Source organism: Perognathus longimembris, chromosome 16 (genome assembly GCF_023159225.1).
Source record: "Perognathus longimembris pacificus isolate PPM17 chromosome 16, ASM2315922v1, whole genome shotgun sequence".
NCBI lineage: Eukaryota > Metazoa > Chordata > Mammalia > Rodentia > Heteromyidae > Perognathus > Perognathus longimembris.
The window spans coordinates 19,698,687-19,715,800 of NC_063176.1; the positions used below are offsets into that span (position 1 = coordinate 19,698,687).

At 39.1% G+C, this 17,114-nt stretch overlaps 1 protein-coding gene and 1 pseudogene across 4 annotated transcripts in view; one reads left to right on the plus strand and one right to left on the minus strand.

The window, feature by feature from the left end:
* Positions 1 to 17,114, plus strand: part of Lin54 (lin-54 DREAM MuvB core complex component) — a 60,739-nt gene that overhangs the window by 13,103 nt on the left and 30,522 nt on the right. For 2 of the 4 annotated variants that reach the window (XM_048364754.1, XM_048364753.1), the window contains exons 2-4: positions 1,080 to 1,795; positions 6,045 to 6,168; positions 12,821 to 12,963. In XM_048364754.1, the coding sequence (XP_048220711.1) occupies positions 1,112 to 1,795; positions 6,045 to 6,168; positions 12,821 to 12,963 (951 nt within the window). In that variant the 5' untranslated portion in view covers positions 1,080 to 1,111. The remainder of the gene's footprint in view (positions 1 to 1,079; positions 1,796 to 6,044; positions 6,169 to 12,820; positions 12,964 to 17,114) is intronic. The other 2 variants (XM_048364756.1, XM_048364755.1) reach the window with 1 other exon arrangement.
* LOC125364987 lies at positions 14,367 to 14,693 on the minus strand (annotated as a pseudogene).

Genomic DNA, 17,114 nt, shown 5'->3' on the forward strand with positions numbered 1-17,114 from the left:
GTATACTTTGTTACTCGTGTTACTTTGAATATTAGAATGGTTATTGTATTTTTCTATGTTTACAGAGGTGCTGTAATTCTAGCACAGGAGGCAAAGACAGGAAGATCATGAGTTCGATGCAATCTGGGCTATATGGGGGGAGAGGGAGAGAGGAAGAAGAAAAGAGTTGCTGATTAGGTTCTATGGATCTCTGATGTTATCTGAGCAATGTTACTGCTATTTAGTCTATCATAAACGTGATATACTGTAATACATGAAGACAGTGGAACTCCTTTACTGGATGCTCTAAATGACCTTTGGCTAAAAGCATTATTATTATTATTATTCAAAGGAATTGGCTGTATACTTCTTAAATAGTTCCTCTTGTAACCCTTTACATGATGGATGAACTGGGGGCCTGGGTGCTATCCTAGGCTCTTTTGTTCAGGGCTGGTGCTCTACCATTTGAGTCATAGCTCCACTTGTGGCGTTTTGTGGTTAATTGGAGAGGAGTCTCATAGACTTTCCTGCTTGGACTGGCTTCTAATCGCAGTCCTCAGATCTCAGTCTCCTGAGCAGGAAAAATAACAGGCATAAGCCACCAGTGCCTAGTTTCTGTAATGGATTTTTATAGTCTAGTACTCTCTAGGTTATTGGAGATTTGAAGTTATTTTCCTAAATGTTAACATTTAAGTCCTTCTTTGTGTAAATTGACAGTTTTCAAGTCTTCTTTCCAGAGAAAAGAGGTTGGAAAGAAGTAAGATGATTAGGCTCATGAAAGACCAAAAGGTTTTATGATAGGGCATAAAGAATTGGGAAAAGAATTGGGAATGTTTGTATAATGTTGTGTGAATTCGGGATTGCTTTTGAGTTGAGAACAGTAAATAAGAATGCTTGCTTTTAGTTTTGCATCCCAAATGGCTTACTTCAGATTCTTGAAAGCTAAGAATTTGTTAAAAATTGGGTTAAACTAAGTACCATTAATATCTTTCATTTAACTGGATATCACCTTTAAAAATGACTATTTTGTTATTTGAATTTTTCTGGATTGTTTTTCTTTTGAAAACTAGTAATTTACTTATTTTCAACTTTTATTACAGCACCTGATCACCTTTGTAGCAGGAGAACGATCATGGAGGTGGTGCCAGCTGAGGTGAATAGTTTGCTTCCAGAGGAGATAATGGACACTGGTATAACTTTAGTGGATGATGATAGTATTGAGGCTGTTATTGTTTCATCCCCAATTCCTATGGAGACAGAACTGGAAGAAATTGTCAACATACATTCTACTGGTGACTCTGCAGCCACGCCCATTTCCACGGAATCAATCACAGTGTACAGTAACCACACTAACCAAGTTGCAGTGAATACCACAATTACTAAAGCAGATTCTAATACCACAGTGAAACCATCTTTTCCAAGTGGCCTTCAAAAACTTGGTGCTCAGACTCCTGTGACTATATCAGCCAATCAGATTATTTTAAACAAAGTATCACAGTCATCTGATCTTAAACTTGGCAATCAGACCCTTAAACCAGATGGACAGAAGTTAATTTTAACAACTTTGGGCAAGTCTGGTTCACCAATTGTTTTAGCACTACCCCATAGCCAACTACCCCAGGCTCAGAAAGTTACAACTCAGTCCCAGTCAGGAGATGCTAAGTTACCACCGCCGCAAATTAAAGTAGTTACCATTGGAGGGAGGCCAGATGTGAAACCTGTCATTGGTGTCTCAGCATTGACCCCAGGAAATCAACTGATTAATACTACAACTCAGCCCTCTGTGTTACAGACCCAACAGTTAAAAACAGTACAGGTAAAAAAAAGGGGGCTTACTAATTAAAATGCATGTTAAAAATTAAACTAGTTCATAGATGTTTTATTAAGGTTATTAATTACTGAATTCTTTTGAATGTTAGTTTAAGTGTGGCTTTTTATTCTTGTTCTTAAGCTTGATATGCCTAATGCTTATGGAAATATTTTTTCCAGAGAACCTAGAGCAAACTAAAATATGATTAAATTCTTTATTACTCTATAGCCTTTTATTTATTTCAAAATGTTTTATTCTTAATGATAGTTTGGTTATTATGTGAATGATTTGTTAGTATAAAAATGTCAGATTTGCTCCATAAAATCGTTCAGACAAGAATTTTTTTGGTTAACTCATGGCCAAATGTTCACAAGACTGTTGCCCTGAGAAACCCTGGAGCAGCAATAGGGTATGTTAGCCAATAGGGGTGTGTGTGTGTGTGTGTGTGTGTGTGTGTGTGTGTGTATTTGAACTTGAAGAAAGAAATAATACTGTATAGTTCTTAAAACATGGAGGGACCTTCAAAAAGGTAATTACCTGTTAGTATGATTAGGACTCTAGATAGAACTTTTATAAGAACATACATTAGTGTTTAGTTTTTCATGCCCCAAATATCCTTCTTAGGCCACCATCAACATTTAGAAATGCAGTAATTCACTTAAGACTGCATTTCCTGCTCGAAAGTTTCCTTTTGAAGAAAATAAGGCAGATTTAAAGTTAGTAAAGGAAGTATATAAGGAAGTGGGAAAGTTTGGGAGAATTATGCCTTCTCAACTGATACTTAGAAGAGTTTTGGTTACTGTTTGGGCAAGAATTTGAAATTTACTTTTCATGGACTTTGCATTTAATAAGTTTGAAAGTTTTCTCAAACTTTGTAATTTTCCCATGTGCCTTCTGACACTGTTAACATATCATGTTCTTGTTCACCATCATCTCCCACTTATGACTTCCTTTTACTTCCTATTTTTGCTGAGAAACTTTTGAATGAGATATCCTATCACCATGAAGCATCTTTTCTGAAGTATTGAATCTTGTTTTCACTGGTTTGCCAGAGTTTATCTGGCTTTTACAATGTAGATAATAATCATGTTCATAAGAAACTGATACATAAAATCAGAATGTTGTATTTTTCATATTTATAAGAGCAATGTGTACATATTGTTTCAATAATAGGTGTACTTGTATCCACTAGTTTTCAACTATGATTTTCTACATAATGACAATAAAAGCCAAGACTGAGGTTGAATTCTTATGACTTGTTTATATTTGTTTTGTTTTTGTTTTTGTTGCCAGTCCTGGGGCGTGAACTCAGGGCCTGAGCACTGTCCCTGGCTTCTTTTTGCTCAAGGCTAGCACTCTGCCACTTGAGCCACAGCACCACTTCCCCGGCTTTTTTCTATATATGTGGTGCTAAGGAATTGAACCCAGGGCTTCATGTATACGAGGCGAGCACTTTACCAGTAGGCCATATTCCCAGCCCATGACTTGTTTTTTTATTGTTGTTACTTTTATAAAACCAGATTATTTATAAAAAAGAATTTCTATTTAAAGTTATAACAAGGGGCGCTGTGGCTCAAGTGGTAGAGTGCTAGCCCTGAGCAAAAAGAAGCCAGGTACAGTGTGCTCAGGCCCCTAGTTCAAGCCCAGGACTGGCAAAAAAAAAAAAAAAAAAAGTTAGAAACCCAAAGAAATCTGTTTAGAATATCATTCTATTTATCCATTTATTTTAGGGAGCCAACTCAGATCTTTCCAACTCAGAAGTAACCTACAAAGCTCTAAAGCATTTTGAAAATAAATACACATATGTGTTTTCCATTTTAGACCTTAGAATATTTGGTTTGTTCCATAGTGTGAATAATACTCTGTTGTTGTTTTTTCCTAGCTAGTTCTAAGTGTTTTCTTTAATCAGAATGTTGGAGATTTTTGGGGTATGGCCATCAGGACTACTGGAAAGTAGACCCAACTTCAAAAGCAATAGAAAAGTGGTGCTGACGCCACAGGCAGCAAAGGATATAGAGACATTTACTCAGAGTTTGTGTGCATGCTGTAGGAACAGTAAATAACTAGTCACTGGGACATAACTCTTTACTAGCTCTTGAATCTGTCCAGCACAGTGTTGAAAATTATTTACATAAATTATTTGAGGACATATTCAACCACATTTCTTTTTTCTTTGTTTCCCCTCCCCCCCCTTAATCTGCTGGCTAGATAAATTTGTGTAAAAATGATCCTTCATGCTTGACCTTACTTAGTAAAGGAATTTTGTTCTAAGGTAGCTTAGAATTCTTAATGCAAAAAATTATACTTCTTTCATGGAACTGGCAGTTGCTATTTTCAGCAGTGTTCCACTGAAGAAATTCAACCTCAAGGGCAACATGAATTCATTTGCATAATTAATGTGCTTTTTTGTTTCATTGCTTATATTTTTCCATTTTGGTAAGTATTTGGAAAGAATATGAGTATGAAAGTAAAAAGGGAGAAATACTTTTAAGGTCTTTGTAGTGGAAGTATTTTCTTTCTACATATGTATTTCTAAGAGCCTAACACCATAGCATCATTAATGCTATGCTGTGTATAAATGAAATTCCAACCAGAGCTGGAAATGTGGCTTAGTGGTAGAGTGCTTGCCTAGCACATGAAGCCCTGGGTTCAATTCCTTAGCACCACATAAACAGAAAGAGCCGGAAGCGGCTCTATGGCTCAAGTGGTAGAGTGCTAGCTTTGAGCAAAAAGAAGCCACGGACAGTGCCCAGGCCCTGAGTCCAAGCCCCAGGACTGCCCCCACCCCCCCCAAAAAAGAAGTATGTATCCCTGGAATATATCCTTTTTCCAAAGTACAGTTTTGAATTCACTTAGGTATGTCATAGTTTTGTAAGCTGGGTATTTTTTATTCTATTAATAGATCTCCTCTTTAAAAAGTGGTTGATATTTCATGTACATCTTATGTATGTATGTATGTATGTATGTATGTATGTATGTATGTATGTCAATAATAAGTTGAGAGTGTTAGAAAATAATGTATTTTGAGTGCAAGTTAGTCTACTAATTTATAATTTGTGTACATAGAACTGGTATTTAGCTTTGTGGTCTGTTACAGATTTTGGTATGTTTCTGTCATTCATGTTGGTCATATTAATTTGAGTTATTTTCAGTAATAGTACTTCTAGGTCTTAGTGTTTATATCTGTCAAAAGATGAAGTTAAAAAAAAGAAAAAAAGATGAAGTTAACTTTTAACGAGGCAAGCACTCTTGCCACTAGGCCATATCCCCAGCCCCGAAGTTAACTTTTAATGTACTTCACACATTATAATTCTACAAGTTTTATGATAGGTACTTTTCTGCTTTTGTCTTTCAGAAACTTGTGGTGATAATTTCAATATAAAGTCTTTGTTACTTCTGCTTTCATTGACTTGTAGTGGATTTTAGTTCAGGTTATTAGTGTGCCAAAATGTAACTTCAAGGAATTTAAAGAGTAATGAACAATATTTTAATAAATAGATTTCAGAACCTTTACTTTTATTTGCATTTCAATTAAGAATGCCTGGACATTTCAAGTTTTTGTTGTTGTTTTTTGATGTTTTGGGTGTTGTTTCTTTTTTTCTTTTTTGATCATGGGGCTTGAACTCAGGGCTGAGCTCTTTTTGGTCACAGCTAGTGTTCTACCACTTTGAGCCACAATACCACTTCCTCCTTTTATAAAAGTTTTTGTTCTATCAGATTTGTCTCTTTAATGTAGGAGTTGAGATTGTTCAGTTCTTCCTTTATCTACTTATGAATTAGTGATTCAAAAATGAAAACCTCATCAATAATCTGTTTCAAAATGTGCTGGTATTTTGGACCAGGGGCCAATCACACATATGTCTGTGTTGATTGCTTTGTTATTTGTACTAAGGCTTTCTAACTCAGTTTTTTTGTTAAAAAATAAGTTGTTTTTAAGACTAACATTGCTGTGCAGTTTTAAATTTTGATTATTAAATTGCTAACACTAATTTGGTTTTCATCACAGGTATATTTCCAAGAGACTATTTTATATTAAAAATGCAAAGGTATTGGTATATTTAGGCTTAGGGATATGATCATATTAGTATTTTATGAATGGCTGCATTTTAAATGCCTTTAGCATTAATACATGGGTATAATTTGTTAAACGCTGATTTCACATGTACTATTTATTGTGTATGAATCTTTTGTCTAGTTTTGACTGAGTAGGTATTTTAAATAACAAATAGTCTTCAAAGTTATTTCTATTTTTCAGATTGCTAAGAAGCCTCGAACACCAACCTCTGGTCCAGTGATCACGAAGCTGATCTTTGCAAAACCAATTAATAGTAAAGCAGTTACAGGACAGACAACTCAAGTATCACCACCGGTCATTGCAGGTTATATTTCTTTATAGTTGTTAAGCTATGTAATTTGCCTTCTTTGAGGTTTAAAAGTGGCAGTCCTGCCACCTTAAAGTGTTGTAGTGCACAAGGATAGCTTATTATTGTAGAGCATTGTACATAGAAATGTTACACTTGTTAAAAGAATGCTTCAAATAGAATGTCTTATGGAAAAAAATCACTCCATTACCATAGGCTCCTTACTTTTTACCAGGAGAGTCTTTTTTTGCCAGTCCTGGGGCTTGAACTCAGGGCTTGAGCACTGTCCTTGGCTTCTTTTTGCTCAAGGCTAGCACTCTACCGCTTGAGCCACAGCAGTACTTCTAGCTTTTTCTATATATGTGGTGCTGAGGAATCAAACCCAGGCCTTCATGTATAGGAGGCAAACACTCTACCACTAGACCATATTCCCAGCCCCAGCAGCAAAGTCTTGAACCTCAGTAATACTAGGTCATGTATATGGTGTTTACTGTATGCTATTTTTAACTCTTTACATACAGTAACTTAACCAGTTCTTTGGCAATCCTAAGAGGTAGGATTTCTTGTGTGTATACCAATTTTGCCATTGTGAAAGTTGGAGGCACTCAGCTGCTAAATGGCTGAGCTGGGATTCGAATCTAAGCAGTTTGTCTCCAGATTACGTGTACTAAGTCTAATAGGTTTAAATTATGTTCATGAGAGTATATTATTCATAGTTTCGATTTGAATTTTGGGTTTCAATATTTTTGTTATGTGTGTACTATATATACACACATGTATATATGTACATATGTATATGGGTATACATGTATGTATGTATATACACACGTATATGTGTATATATACACACATTTGCACACTTCTTTGTAAATAAAATTGTCACCATGATAGTGGTCATTTAAGTGATTACAGAACTTTAGATTATCTTTACCAATGTACTTCTTAATGTAGTTCAGTTCTCTTTTATTTTATACTTTAAAATTTATCATCACCAATAACTTATTTTACCTCAGAAATCTGAAGTTCATGTATCTCCTTCCCTTAATTCTTCCCTTAATTCTTATTTGATTTTGTTTTTTTGACTTTGCAATCTTTGTACAACTAAATTATCTTTAGTTGTACATAGGGCTTTTAATTCAACATGTCAGTTATTCCTTCCATCCTTGTTTCCCATCTTCCCAAAATCCATTGCTTTTTTTTTTGTTTTTTGTTTTTTCTCTTTAATAATAGCTACTCTTAGCAGAGCACTGGTGGTTCATGCCTGTAATCCTAGCTACCTAGGAGGCTGGGATCTGAGGATCCATGTTCGAAGCCAGCAGAGCAGGAAAATTTGTGAGACTCTTATCTCCAGGTAAACACCAAAAAGCCAGAAGTAGAGCTGTGGTTCAAGTTGTGGTTCAAGTGGCCTAGTGCTAGCCTTGAGCAAAAGAAGCTGAGGGACAGCACTCAGGATCTGAGTTCAAGCCCAGGATCAGTACACATACAATAAAATAATAATAATAACTATTTTTGTCCTCAACCGTCTTTACGTGGAATCCATGACCATCACCATTATTGTCTTTTCCTTGTCTCTCTGTAATGGCTTGGCTCAGTCTAATCCCCTTATTCTTTATCTTGCAAGAAGTTATGCAAATAGGTCAATTGAGAGAAAAACACCCAACCATGGTGACCAGTTTTTAATTTAGAGCTATGTTAACATTATTCATTTTCACCAGTTATAAGATTATTTCTACTTTTCATTGTGCTGAAGATTTACATGGCGGCATTGCTAGATGGTAGATTTCCAACTTAGAAACTTGAAAACACTCATGACTGATTCTTAAAATATGCAGTTTGTTTTCCAAAGTAATAGGGTGAAATAATTCTGAGAGTTAAGAAGGTTTTCAATAAATTAATAAAGTTGGTTTGATGTTTATTTATAATTTATGCTAGATATTTATATCCTTGTTATTTTAAGGAAGGGGGTCACTGGAGATTGAACTCAGGGCCTTATGCCTACTAATAACCAGGTACTCTAGCACTGAGCCACACCTCCAGCCCTTCTTTTCTTTTCTTTTTCCTTAGTAGTACGGAGATTTAAACTCAGGGTCTTGAATTTGCCAGGTAGGTACTCTACTGCTGAGCCACACACCTCCAGCCCTGTTTGGTGCTGCTTATTTTTGAGATAGAGTGTTACTTCCTGCCAGGATATGTGCCTGGACTATGATCCACCAATTTTAGGCTTGTTGCTGGGATGATAGGAGCACACCACTGTGGTCAGTTTCCCTCTGTTGAAATGGAATCTTGTGGACTTTTCTGAACAGGCCAGCTTAGAACCTTAATCCTCTCAGTCCTTCTACATAACCTTGGATGATAGGTTTACCCAGATGTGGTTTAAGAAGGATCTCACAAACTTTTCTTCCCAGGCTGACCTTAAACCCATTTTCAGCCTCCCAAATAGTTGGTATAAGCCATTTAGTACTTAACGTCTGGCTAGAGTGGGTATTCTAGATGTGGATATTTGAAAAGTTAACTAACCCGCCTAGCAAATGTACTCAAACCACTTATTGTGGGAATTGAATAAAAGAATGATAGAAAAAAGTCCAAACCATTTATTACTGTCTTTAATAACTGTATAAGTGTAGCAGTAGGCAGTTCTGAAGTCAGTAGCAGTAATTTGTCATTTTCATGAGGCTTGAATCACATACAGCAGGCTGCAATTTTTTTTTTTTTTTGCCAGTCTTGGGGCTTGAACACAGGGCCTGAGCACTGTCTCTGGCTTCTTTTTGCTCAAGGCTAGCACTCTATCACTTGAGCTACAGCACCGCCTCTGACTTTTTCTATGTATGTGGTGCTGAGGAATTGAACCCAGGGCTTCATATATATGAGGCTGGCACTCTACCACTAGGCTATATTCCCAGCCCAGCTGCATGTTTTAGGAGAGGAAGAGAAACAGTGATCTCATATGTGAGGGCAGTATTGGCTGATGATCTGTTCTCTTTTTCCTTTGGCTTTCATTTGAGATTTGTGATAGTGTAGGAGGAGACTGTCTTGAGATTATCATAGGGGACAAGATGGCCCTAAAAGGAAATTGGAAAGAATTTGATTTGGAGAATGGTTCTAGAGGAGGTAGCAAGTGGCTGAAAATGGGAAGGGCTTAGAGGTATTGATGAAAAAGAGGTTCCCCTCCCCGAACCTGTCAGAGATTTTTGAGCTTGCGAGAAGGTTTGGAAAGTATTTAGTAATATTCTTCACTGTTTGAGTTTGAGAGAATCACTTAAGATTTGCATTGTGTCTCTGGAGTATCACATATATACCAAGTTAGCACTGTACCTTTGGGACTGAACACGAATAAGTTACCTGGGGGTGATCTGAGGTTGGAGCTATTTTTTGTTGTTGATGTTGTTTGTTTGTTTGTTTTGGTATTTTTGTTTTTGCCAGTCCTGGGGCTTGAACTCTGTGCCCGAGTGTGCTGTCCCTGAGCTTCTTTTGCTCAAGGCAAGTAAATGCCCTACCACCTGAGCAACAGTGCCCCTTCTGGCTTTTTTGAGTAGTTTAATGGAGATAAGAGTCTTGTGAACTTTTCTGCCTGGGCTGGCTTCGAACCACGATCTTCAGATCTCAGCTTCCTGAGTAGATAGGATTACAGGTGTGAGCCATTGGCAACCAGCTGGGCTATTTTCTTTTCTTTCTTTTTTTTTTCCACAAATAAACCAACTTTAATCGATAGTATTTCATATTTACATAGAGCCTTCTTCAAAATGGACTATTTTCTTTAAGATGGTAAGTAGAAGGTTTGTGCGTTTGAGGGGCCATTTGCCTTCCACATAAGATAATTATCAGTGACTTCTCTTTCCTGGAGCTGAAGGTGATTGGTCAGCTAGGCACCACGCCCCACATACCTTTCAGGGGGCTGAGATCTGAGGATCCCGATTCAAAGCCAGCCTGGGCAGGAAAGTATGTGAGACTTACCAATTAACCACCAAAAAGCCAGAAGTGGAACTGTGGTACCAGTAGTAGAATGCTAGTCTTGAGAGGAAAAGCTAAGCAATATCATCCTGGCCCTGAGTTTTAAGGCCCAGTTCAGGCGCGCGCACACATATGCACACAGTAATACAAAGCTTTCCTAGTTGTCCATGGTGCTTCACACCCATAATCCCAGCCCTTGAGAAGCTGAGGCAGGAGAATCAGAAGTTAGAGGCTAGCCTGTATAGTAAGATTTAGCTCAAAAAAGTCAAATACAATCTGGGTGTGGTGGTACCTGCCATTAATCCTAATACTGAAAGGTTAGGTAGGATTCTGAATTCAATGCCAGCCCAGGTCTGAAGATAGATCTGATTCACCTCCAGTTAACCACCAAAAGTTTGAAAGTGAAGGGCCAACCCTGAGCTAAGGGACAGAACCTAGGCATTGAGTTCAAACCCACGACTGACACAAAAAAGGAAAAATAAAAAACTGGGTGCTAGTGGCTCACACCTGTGCTCAGGAAGCTGAAACCTGAGGATTAAAGTTAGAAGCTAGCCAGGGCAGGAAAGTCTGTGAGACTTTTATCTCCAATAAACTACTCCGAAAAAGCCAGAAGTGGAGCTGAAGCTCAAGTGATAGAGTGCTACTCTTGAGCACAAAAGCTCAGGGACCTGAGTTCAAGCCCAGAAACAGTACAAAACACACACACAATAATGGTATTTCTTCCTTTGAATTCACCTGTGTTAAAAATAAGTACTTATACAAGTAAATCCTTTCTCCCTCTTAGATTTGTTTTCCTTCTTTCCTGAATAAACTATTTTAGCCACGCACCAGTGGCTCACACCTATAATCTTAGTTACTTATGAGGCTGAGATCTAAGGCTGAGATCTGATGATTGCTGTTTGTAACCAAGGTGGGCAGGAAAGTCTGTGAGACTCTCCAATAAACTACTCAAAAAAGCCAGAAGTGGTTCTGTGGCTCAAGTGATAGAATGTTAGCCTTTTTTTTTTTTTTTTTCGCCAGTCCTGGGGGCCTGAGCACTGTCCCTGGCTTCTTTTCTCGCTCAAGGCTAGCACTCTGCCACTTGGGCCACAGCGCCACTTCTGGCCATTTTCTGTATATGTGGTGCTGGGGAATTGAACCTAGGGTGTCATGTGTACAAGGCAATCACTCTTGCCACTAGGCCATATCCCCAACCCAGAATGTTAACCTTAAACAAAAGAAGGGCAAGGACAATGTCCAGGCCCAGAGTTCAAGCCCTAGGGCTGGCAAAAAATAAAATAAAACTGTTCTAGAGGTCATTTAGGAGCCTGCTTTATTCTTCTTTTCTCCCTTTCAGAATACCCCGCCCACATTCACCCTGTTTCCCACTGAGCTAACCCTAGCAGTAGCAGAAGTTGTCCATAACAACATAAAAGTCATGGACCAACAGAATCTTTTAGATCATTTGTTTTCCTTAAGATTGATAAAGTCAAGACCCTTAGTGGCTTTCTCCAAAGAATGATTAATAACCACTTGCATCCACCAGTCATGGACCTGCACCCTTTGCAAAGATCAGTACAAAAGGGTTAAAATAGATGATCACTAGGAAGCTAGACACTAGTAGCTCACATCTGTAATCTTACCTACTCAGAAAGGTGACATCTGAGGACTGTAGTTCAAAGCCAGCCCAAGTAGGCAACTTCATAAGAATAAGTGTGTGTGTGTGTGTGTGTGAAGAATATTTGTCTCCCTGGCTTCTTTTTGCTCAAGGCTAGCACTGTACCACTTGAGCCATAGCACCACTTCTGGCTTTTTCTGTTTATGTGGTACTGAGGAATTGAATCCAGTGGGAAGTGTAAATAGAAGGATCACAACATCTCCTGTGTGGCAAAGGAAAAGTACATTGGGAAGCCTTGCTTAGGAGTTAATATTGTGACTCAGAAATCACATATCACTTACTTAAAAGTCACTGGCGACAAGTAGTCATATATACACTTAATATACAGTAGGAGGGAGGATTGAATAGGAAGTACAAGTAAGTTCTACCATGTGCCTGGAACAGGGAAGAAACAAAATACTTGCTGAATAGCATAATGACTCATATAATCTTTTAAGAATTTGGAGATTCTGTTCTTGCCTATCATAAAAAGTCCTAATTTTTTGCCTTATTGTAACATGACTTTGAATTCTCTAGGCCATTTCCACTATCACTACAGTTTTTCAGTGTTGTATCTGCAGTGTTATTGTCCATTAGGGAACACATTATGTAATCAGGGTAGCTAGAAGAAATTGTAAGGTTTTTTTTCTTCTCCCTTTTGGCAGTCTAAAATCAGACTGTAAGTACCCTGACAATATTCAGGTTAGTCCATCTAATAGCTGTTTTTTTTTTATAAATGAGGATGTAAGTGTTCCTTTCATGATTTAAGCTCAGATAGATGACAGTCATAGCACAATAGAATACAGAGTCTAAACTTTTGAGACTGACTTTCAGAAACTATGTAAACGGGGCACTTGCTTAGTTGTCCCAGTAAACTGATATTAAATATTCCTAAACAGCTTTGCTTTGTTTCTTTCTGTCTAGCATCACCACAGCTCATGAGGGACTTGCTTCAGTGTTTAAGGTCCCATGTTGATACCTAAGAAATGAACACATACTGAAATGTTGTGGTGTAGATCATCATTACATATATTTTTATACCATTATTGAAAAAATTCAAACTGATGTGCTACCTCTCATTTGCAGGTAGGGTTCTTTCACAATCTACTCCTGGAACTCCATCAAAGACCATAACAATACCTGAGAGTGGTGTTATTGGATCAACTATAAATTCTACAACACAGACACCAAATAAAATAGCCATCTCACCTTTGAAATCACCAAATAAGGTAAAAAAAATGAAAATGACAAATATTGTGGTTGATGCCTTTATTTTCTAACTAATCATTCAGATATTCTAGTTTTCATATATCCCCAGGCAAGTAATAGGCATTCAGTGAATCTTGAATTTATTTTGTAATCAAGGAATTGTAACAACCGAAACTTACTTTTAAAAACATGATAATAATCATTTTGCATGCTAAGATGTTTTTCATGCCCATATGAATATGAATGAATATGAATGATAATGTATAGTTTTATGCCAGTGTATAAAAACGAATGAAAAAGGAATGTTTTACAAGTTACATTATTCAGGTAGAAATCCAGGCATTATTCTATAAGATGCCAGCCACTCTTGTGACTCCAGACACATAAAACAGAATATGTTTTGTATCTGCCTTCTTCATTGGCTTGTCAGTGTTTGTAAGTAGCTGGGTGCCACTGGCTCATGCTTGTAAGCCTCGCTACTCAGGAGCTGAAGATTGTGGTTTGAAGCCAGCCCAGACAGGAAAGTCTGTGACTTTTATCTGTATGATCAAGAAGCCACAAATGGGACTGGGGATATGGCCTAGTGGCAAGAGTGCTTGCCTCGTATACATAAAGCCCTGGGTTCGATTCCTCAGCACCACATACATAGAAAACGGCCAGAAGTGGCGCTGTGGCTCAAGTGGCAGAGTGCTAGCCTTGAGCAAAAAGAAGCCAGGGACAGTGCTCAAGCCCTGAGTTCAAGCCCCACGACTGGCAAAAAAAAAAAAGAAGCCACAAATGGAAGTATGGCTCAAGTGGTAGAGAACCAGCCTTGAACAAAAAAACTAAAGGGCAGTTTCTAGGCCCCGAGTTCAAGTGTAGTACCAGCACAAGAGGGGTGGGAGAAGAGGCATGAATCAGGAGAGCGGGAGGGGTTCATAAGTAAAACAAATATTAAACATTTGCCTTACATGTTATATAAGTACAATTTGTTAAAATAGACATCTACCTGCCCAGTTAATGTCGACAAATCTTTCTGAAATGGAATAAATTCAGATATTTAAGTGCTTGCTGAATAAAATGCATAGTAATATGTACTTGAACCCAAACACCAGTAAGGTAAGATTTTTAAAGGAATTATTAAGGGAATTTGGAGTAAAAAATTAAAATTCTCCACAGAATTGTAATGATTAAAGTTGGATTGGGCTCTGTTCTTTCTCTCTCTCTCTTTCTCTCTCTCTCTGTGTAAAGGTATATATAGAGAAGAAAATTCTGTTGTTTTTTTGTGGTACTGGGGATTAGACTAGAGCCATATGCATGCTAAGCAAATGCTCTACCACTTGAGCCATATTCCTAGTCCTTTTGTTTTATTTATATATTTATATAATATACATTTTGGGGGGGGGAGGGAGCAAAGGTTTATTTATTGGGGGCCAGCGGGGTCTCAGTCCTTCTTGGCGGTTGCCTTCCTCATGGCGGCTGCCTTCCTCATGGCGGCCAGCATGCTGCTCAGCACCTCGCGCTTCCTCTTGGCGCGGACGTGTGTCCTGACCGTTTTCTTGATGGCCCGCTTGTCCTTGGACACCTTGAGCAGCTCCACGTCATGCCGCTCGTATGGGGCGAAGCCGCACACCTCACTGATCATGTCCCGCACGAACTTGGTGTGCCTGCGGCGGCGGCTGTGCCGTGGCTTGCTCACGTTCTTGGTCTCTTTGTGCCCCTTAGGGTTGAGGCCCACAGCCATGGGGGTAGCGCAGAGCCATGGCTGCACTTCTCCAATGGCTGCTGCGGCGGAAGGTTATATTTTGTTTTTAAGACAGGGTCTTGCCTGGCCTCAAACTCTTGATTTTCCCACCTCCACCTCCAAAGCAACTGGTGTTACAGATGGGCACTACCCACTCTATTCAAAGACTATCTGAATGATCTCAAATCTTAATGGCAGGTGAGACTTACATGGGAATGAGCTTTCTGGGTTAAGGTAATAATTTACACAAAAATTCCAAAGTGTGACTTCTTTAGGGGGCTCCATTGTTTTGGTGGTGTAAGAGCTTGGAGTGCTATGGTCAGATTAAAGATCTTATTGTCCTCAGAAATGCATGTAAAGCAGTTGTTTTTACCCTTGGCTGCACATTGGAGTTACCTGGGGAGTTTTTGGTGCCTGGTCCTAATCCACAGTGATTCTGTTTCAATCTCTTGAGTTAGGCTGGATATTAGCAGCTGTGAAAGATAGTTTGAGGAAGGAAGCCTGGGTTCTGGGAGAGACCTCAGGTTAGTGATCATCATCATCCTACCTCCACTTTCTGTGTGCTGGGCTTACAGGCATGCACCACCACACCAAGCCTTATTTACCTTTTGAGATGAATTGTTTTCAACTGTAGAATAGTCATGGTATTACTGTTTAAGATTTGCAGGTATGAGGCTGGGGATATAGCCTAGTGGCAAGAGTGCCTGCCTCGGATACACGAGGCCCTAGGTTCGATTCCCCAGCACCACATATACAGAAAACGGCCAGAAGCGGCGCTGTGGCTCAAGTGGCAGAGTGCTAGCCTTGAGCGGGAAGAAGCCAGGGACAGTGCTCAGGCCCTGAGTCCAAGGCCCACTACTGGCCAAAAAAAAAAAAAAAAAAGATTTGCAGGTATGAGAAGTTTTATTTAAAGCTGTCATTGACTTAAGCTTCCCCTGGCTCAGAGATCGGTAGTAGAGAAGAAGATTGCATTCACTACTCTTCTAATACCTTGTTGCCCCTTCCTTCATTTTCTCCTTTCTGATTAGAAGGAAGATTTGAAGGAAAAGGACAAAGTTTTACATGACAGGGATTGTTGTTAATATAGCTGTTGTTAGTATCTGTATACCAGGTGTCTGAATGTGACTTTAGAGTTGAGTGCATAGGATGCCGTTTTGGGAAGCCTTTGTGGGTATGTCCACAGTGCCCTATTCTCTTTTAGGTACCTTTGCAACTTCCCTTTTAGCTCTTGCTTCCTACAGTCTGTTAACTGCAGGGTCCTATCAAGATGTCTTAGCCCTTGTTCTGTACTACTTGGTCAGTGGAAACTTACTTGTGTAATAACTCCAGTGGTAGGATGCAGTTTACCTTACCATTGTCTTCTGTGTCCTTTCCTTGCCACTACGATAGCTGCATCCATCTTCTTTCTTGCAGACTTTTCTGGACTGGGTCACTTTTCTGTGTTATATATTCCCCTATACTCCTGAGGATAAGTGACAGGTACTGTTAAAACCTCACTACACAGCGTTCTGGTGACTAGACCAAGATGGACTTGATAGCTTGTATCAATATGTTGTGAACCAAAGATTCACTTATCACTTGTCCCTTTTAAAAATTACTGCCAGTCTTCCCAGAAGTCTTTTTGGATCACCCTTGCCTGTGTTCACTGGATTCTGGGAGAGCCCAGTCAGATGAATGGTTCTCAGCCTTGGCTATACTTTTTAAACACTGGGGTCTTTTTTTTTTTTTTGCTAGTCATGGGGCTTGAACTCAGAGCCTGGGCACTTTCCCTGAGCTTCTTTTTCTGAACACTAGCACTTGACCTATAGCATCACTTCCAGGTTTTTCTATTTATGTGGTACTGAGGAATTGAACCCAGGACTTCATGCATGCTTCGCAACCACTCTACCACTAAGCCACCTTCCCAACCCCATTTGGGGCCTCTTGAAGATACTTATTTCCTGGCTTATCTCCTGCTAGACCCCATTTAAGTCAGAACATCTAGGCATTAATATTTTAAATATTTAATATTTAAATAAACAATTATTTAAGTGTTGTGTCAAGTCGCGAAACCACCACCAAGAAGACCACCGAGACTCAGACATTCTGAAATGCAAAAGTAAGGCAAGGCTTTATTCAAGCAAGCTGCAACTTGGGCCTCGTCCTACCCACCGACACAGCGGAATTTAGGAGGAAGCCTCGAGCTGCGATTACACAGGGCTTATAAAGGCAAAAACAAAGTTACAACAATCAGGTGTTCAAGCAAGTAAGATTAGGACACAGGTACAAATCTGATTGGCTCAGGGCTCGAGGCACTCTGGGGGGCAGTCAGAGTTAAGCATTCCCAGCGGTTAGAGTTCTTGACTGGCTGGGCCCTAATGGGCTTGTTTGCTCACTGGGCCTGCTTATCTCAGATTTGCATGGTAAAGTGGGGTTCACGTGGTAAAGTGGGGTTCACGTGGTAAAGTG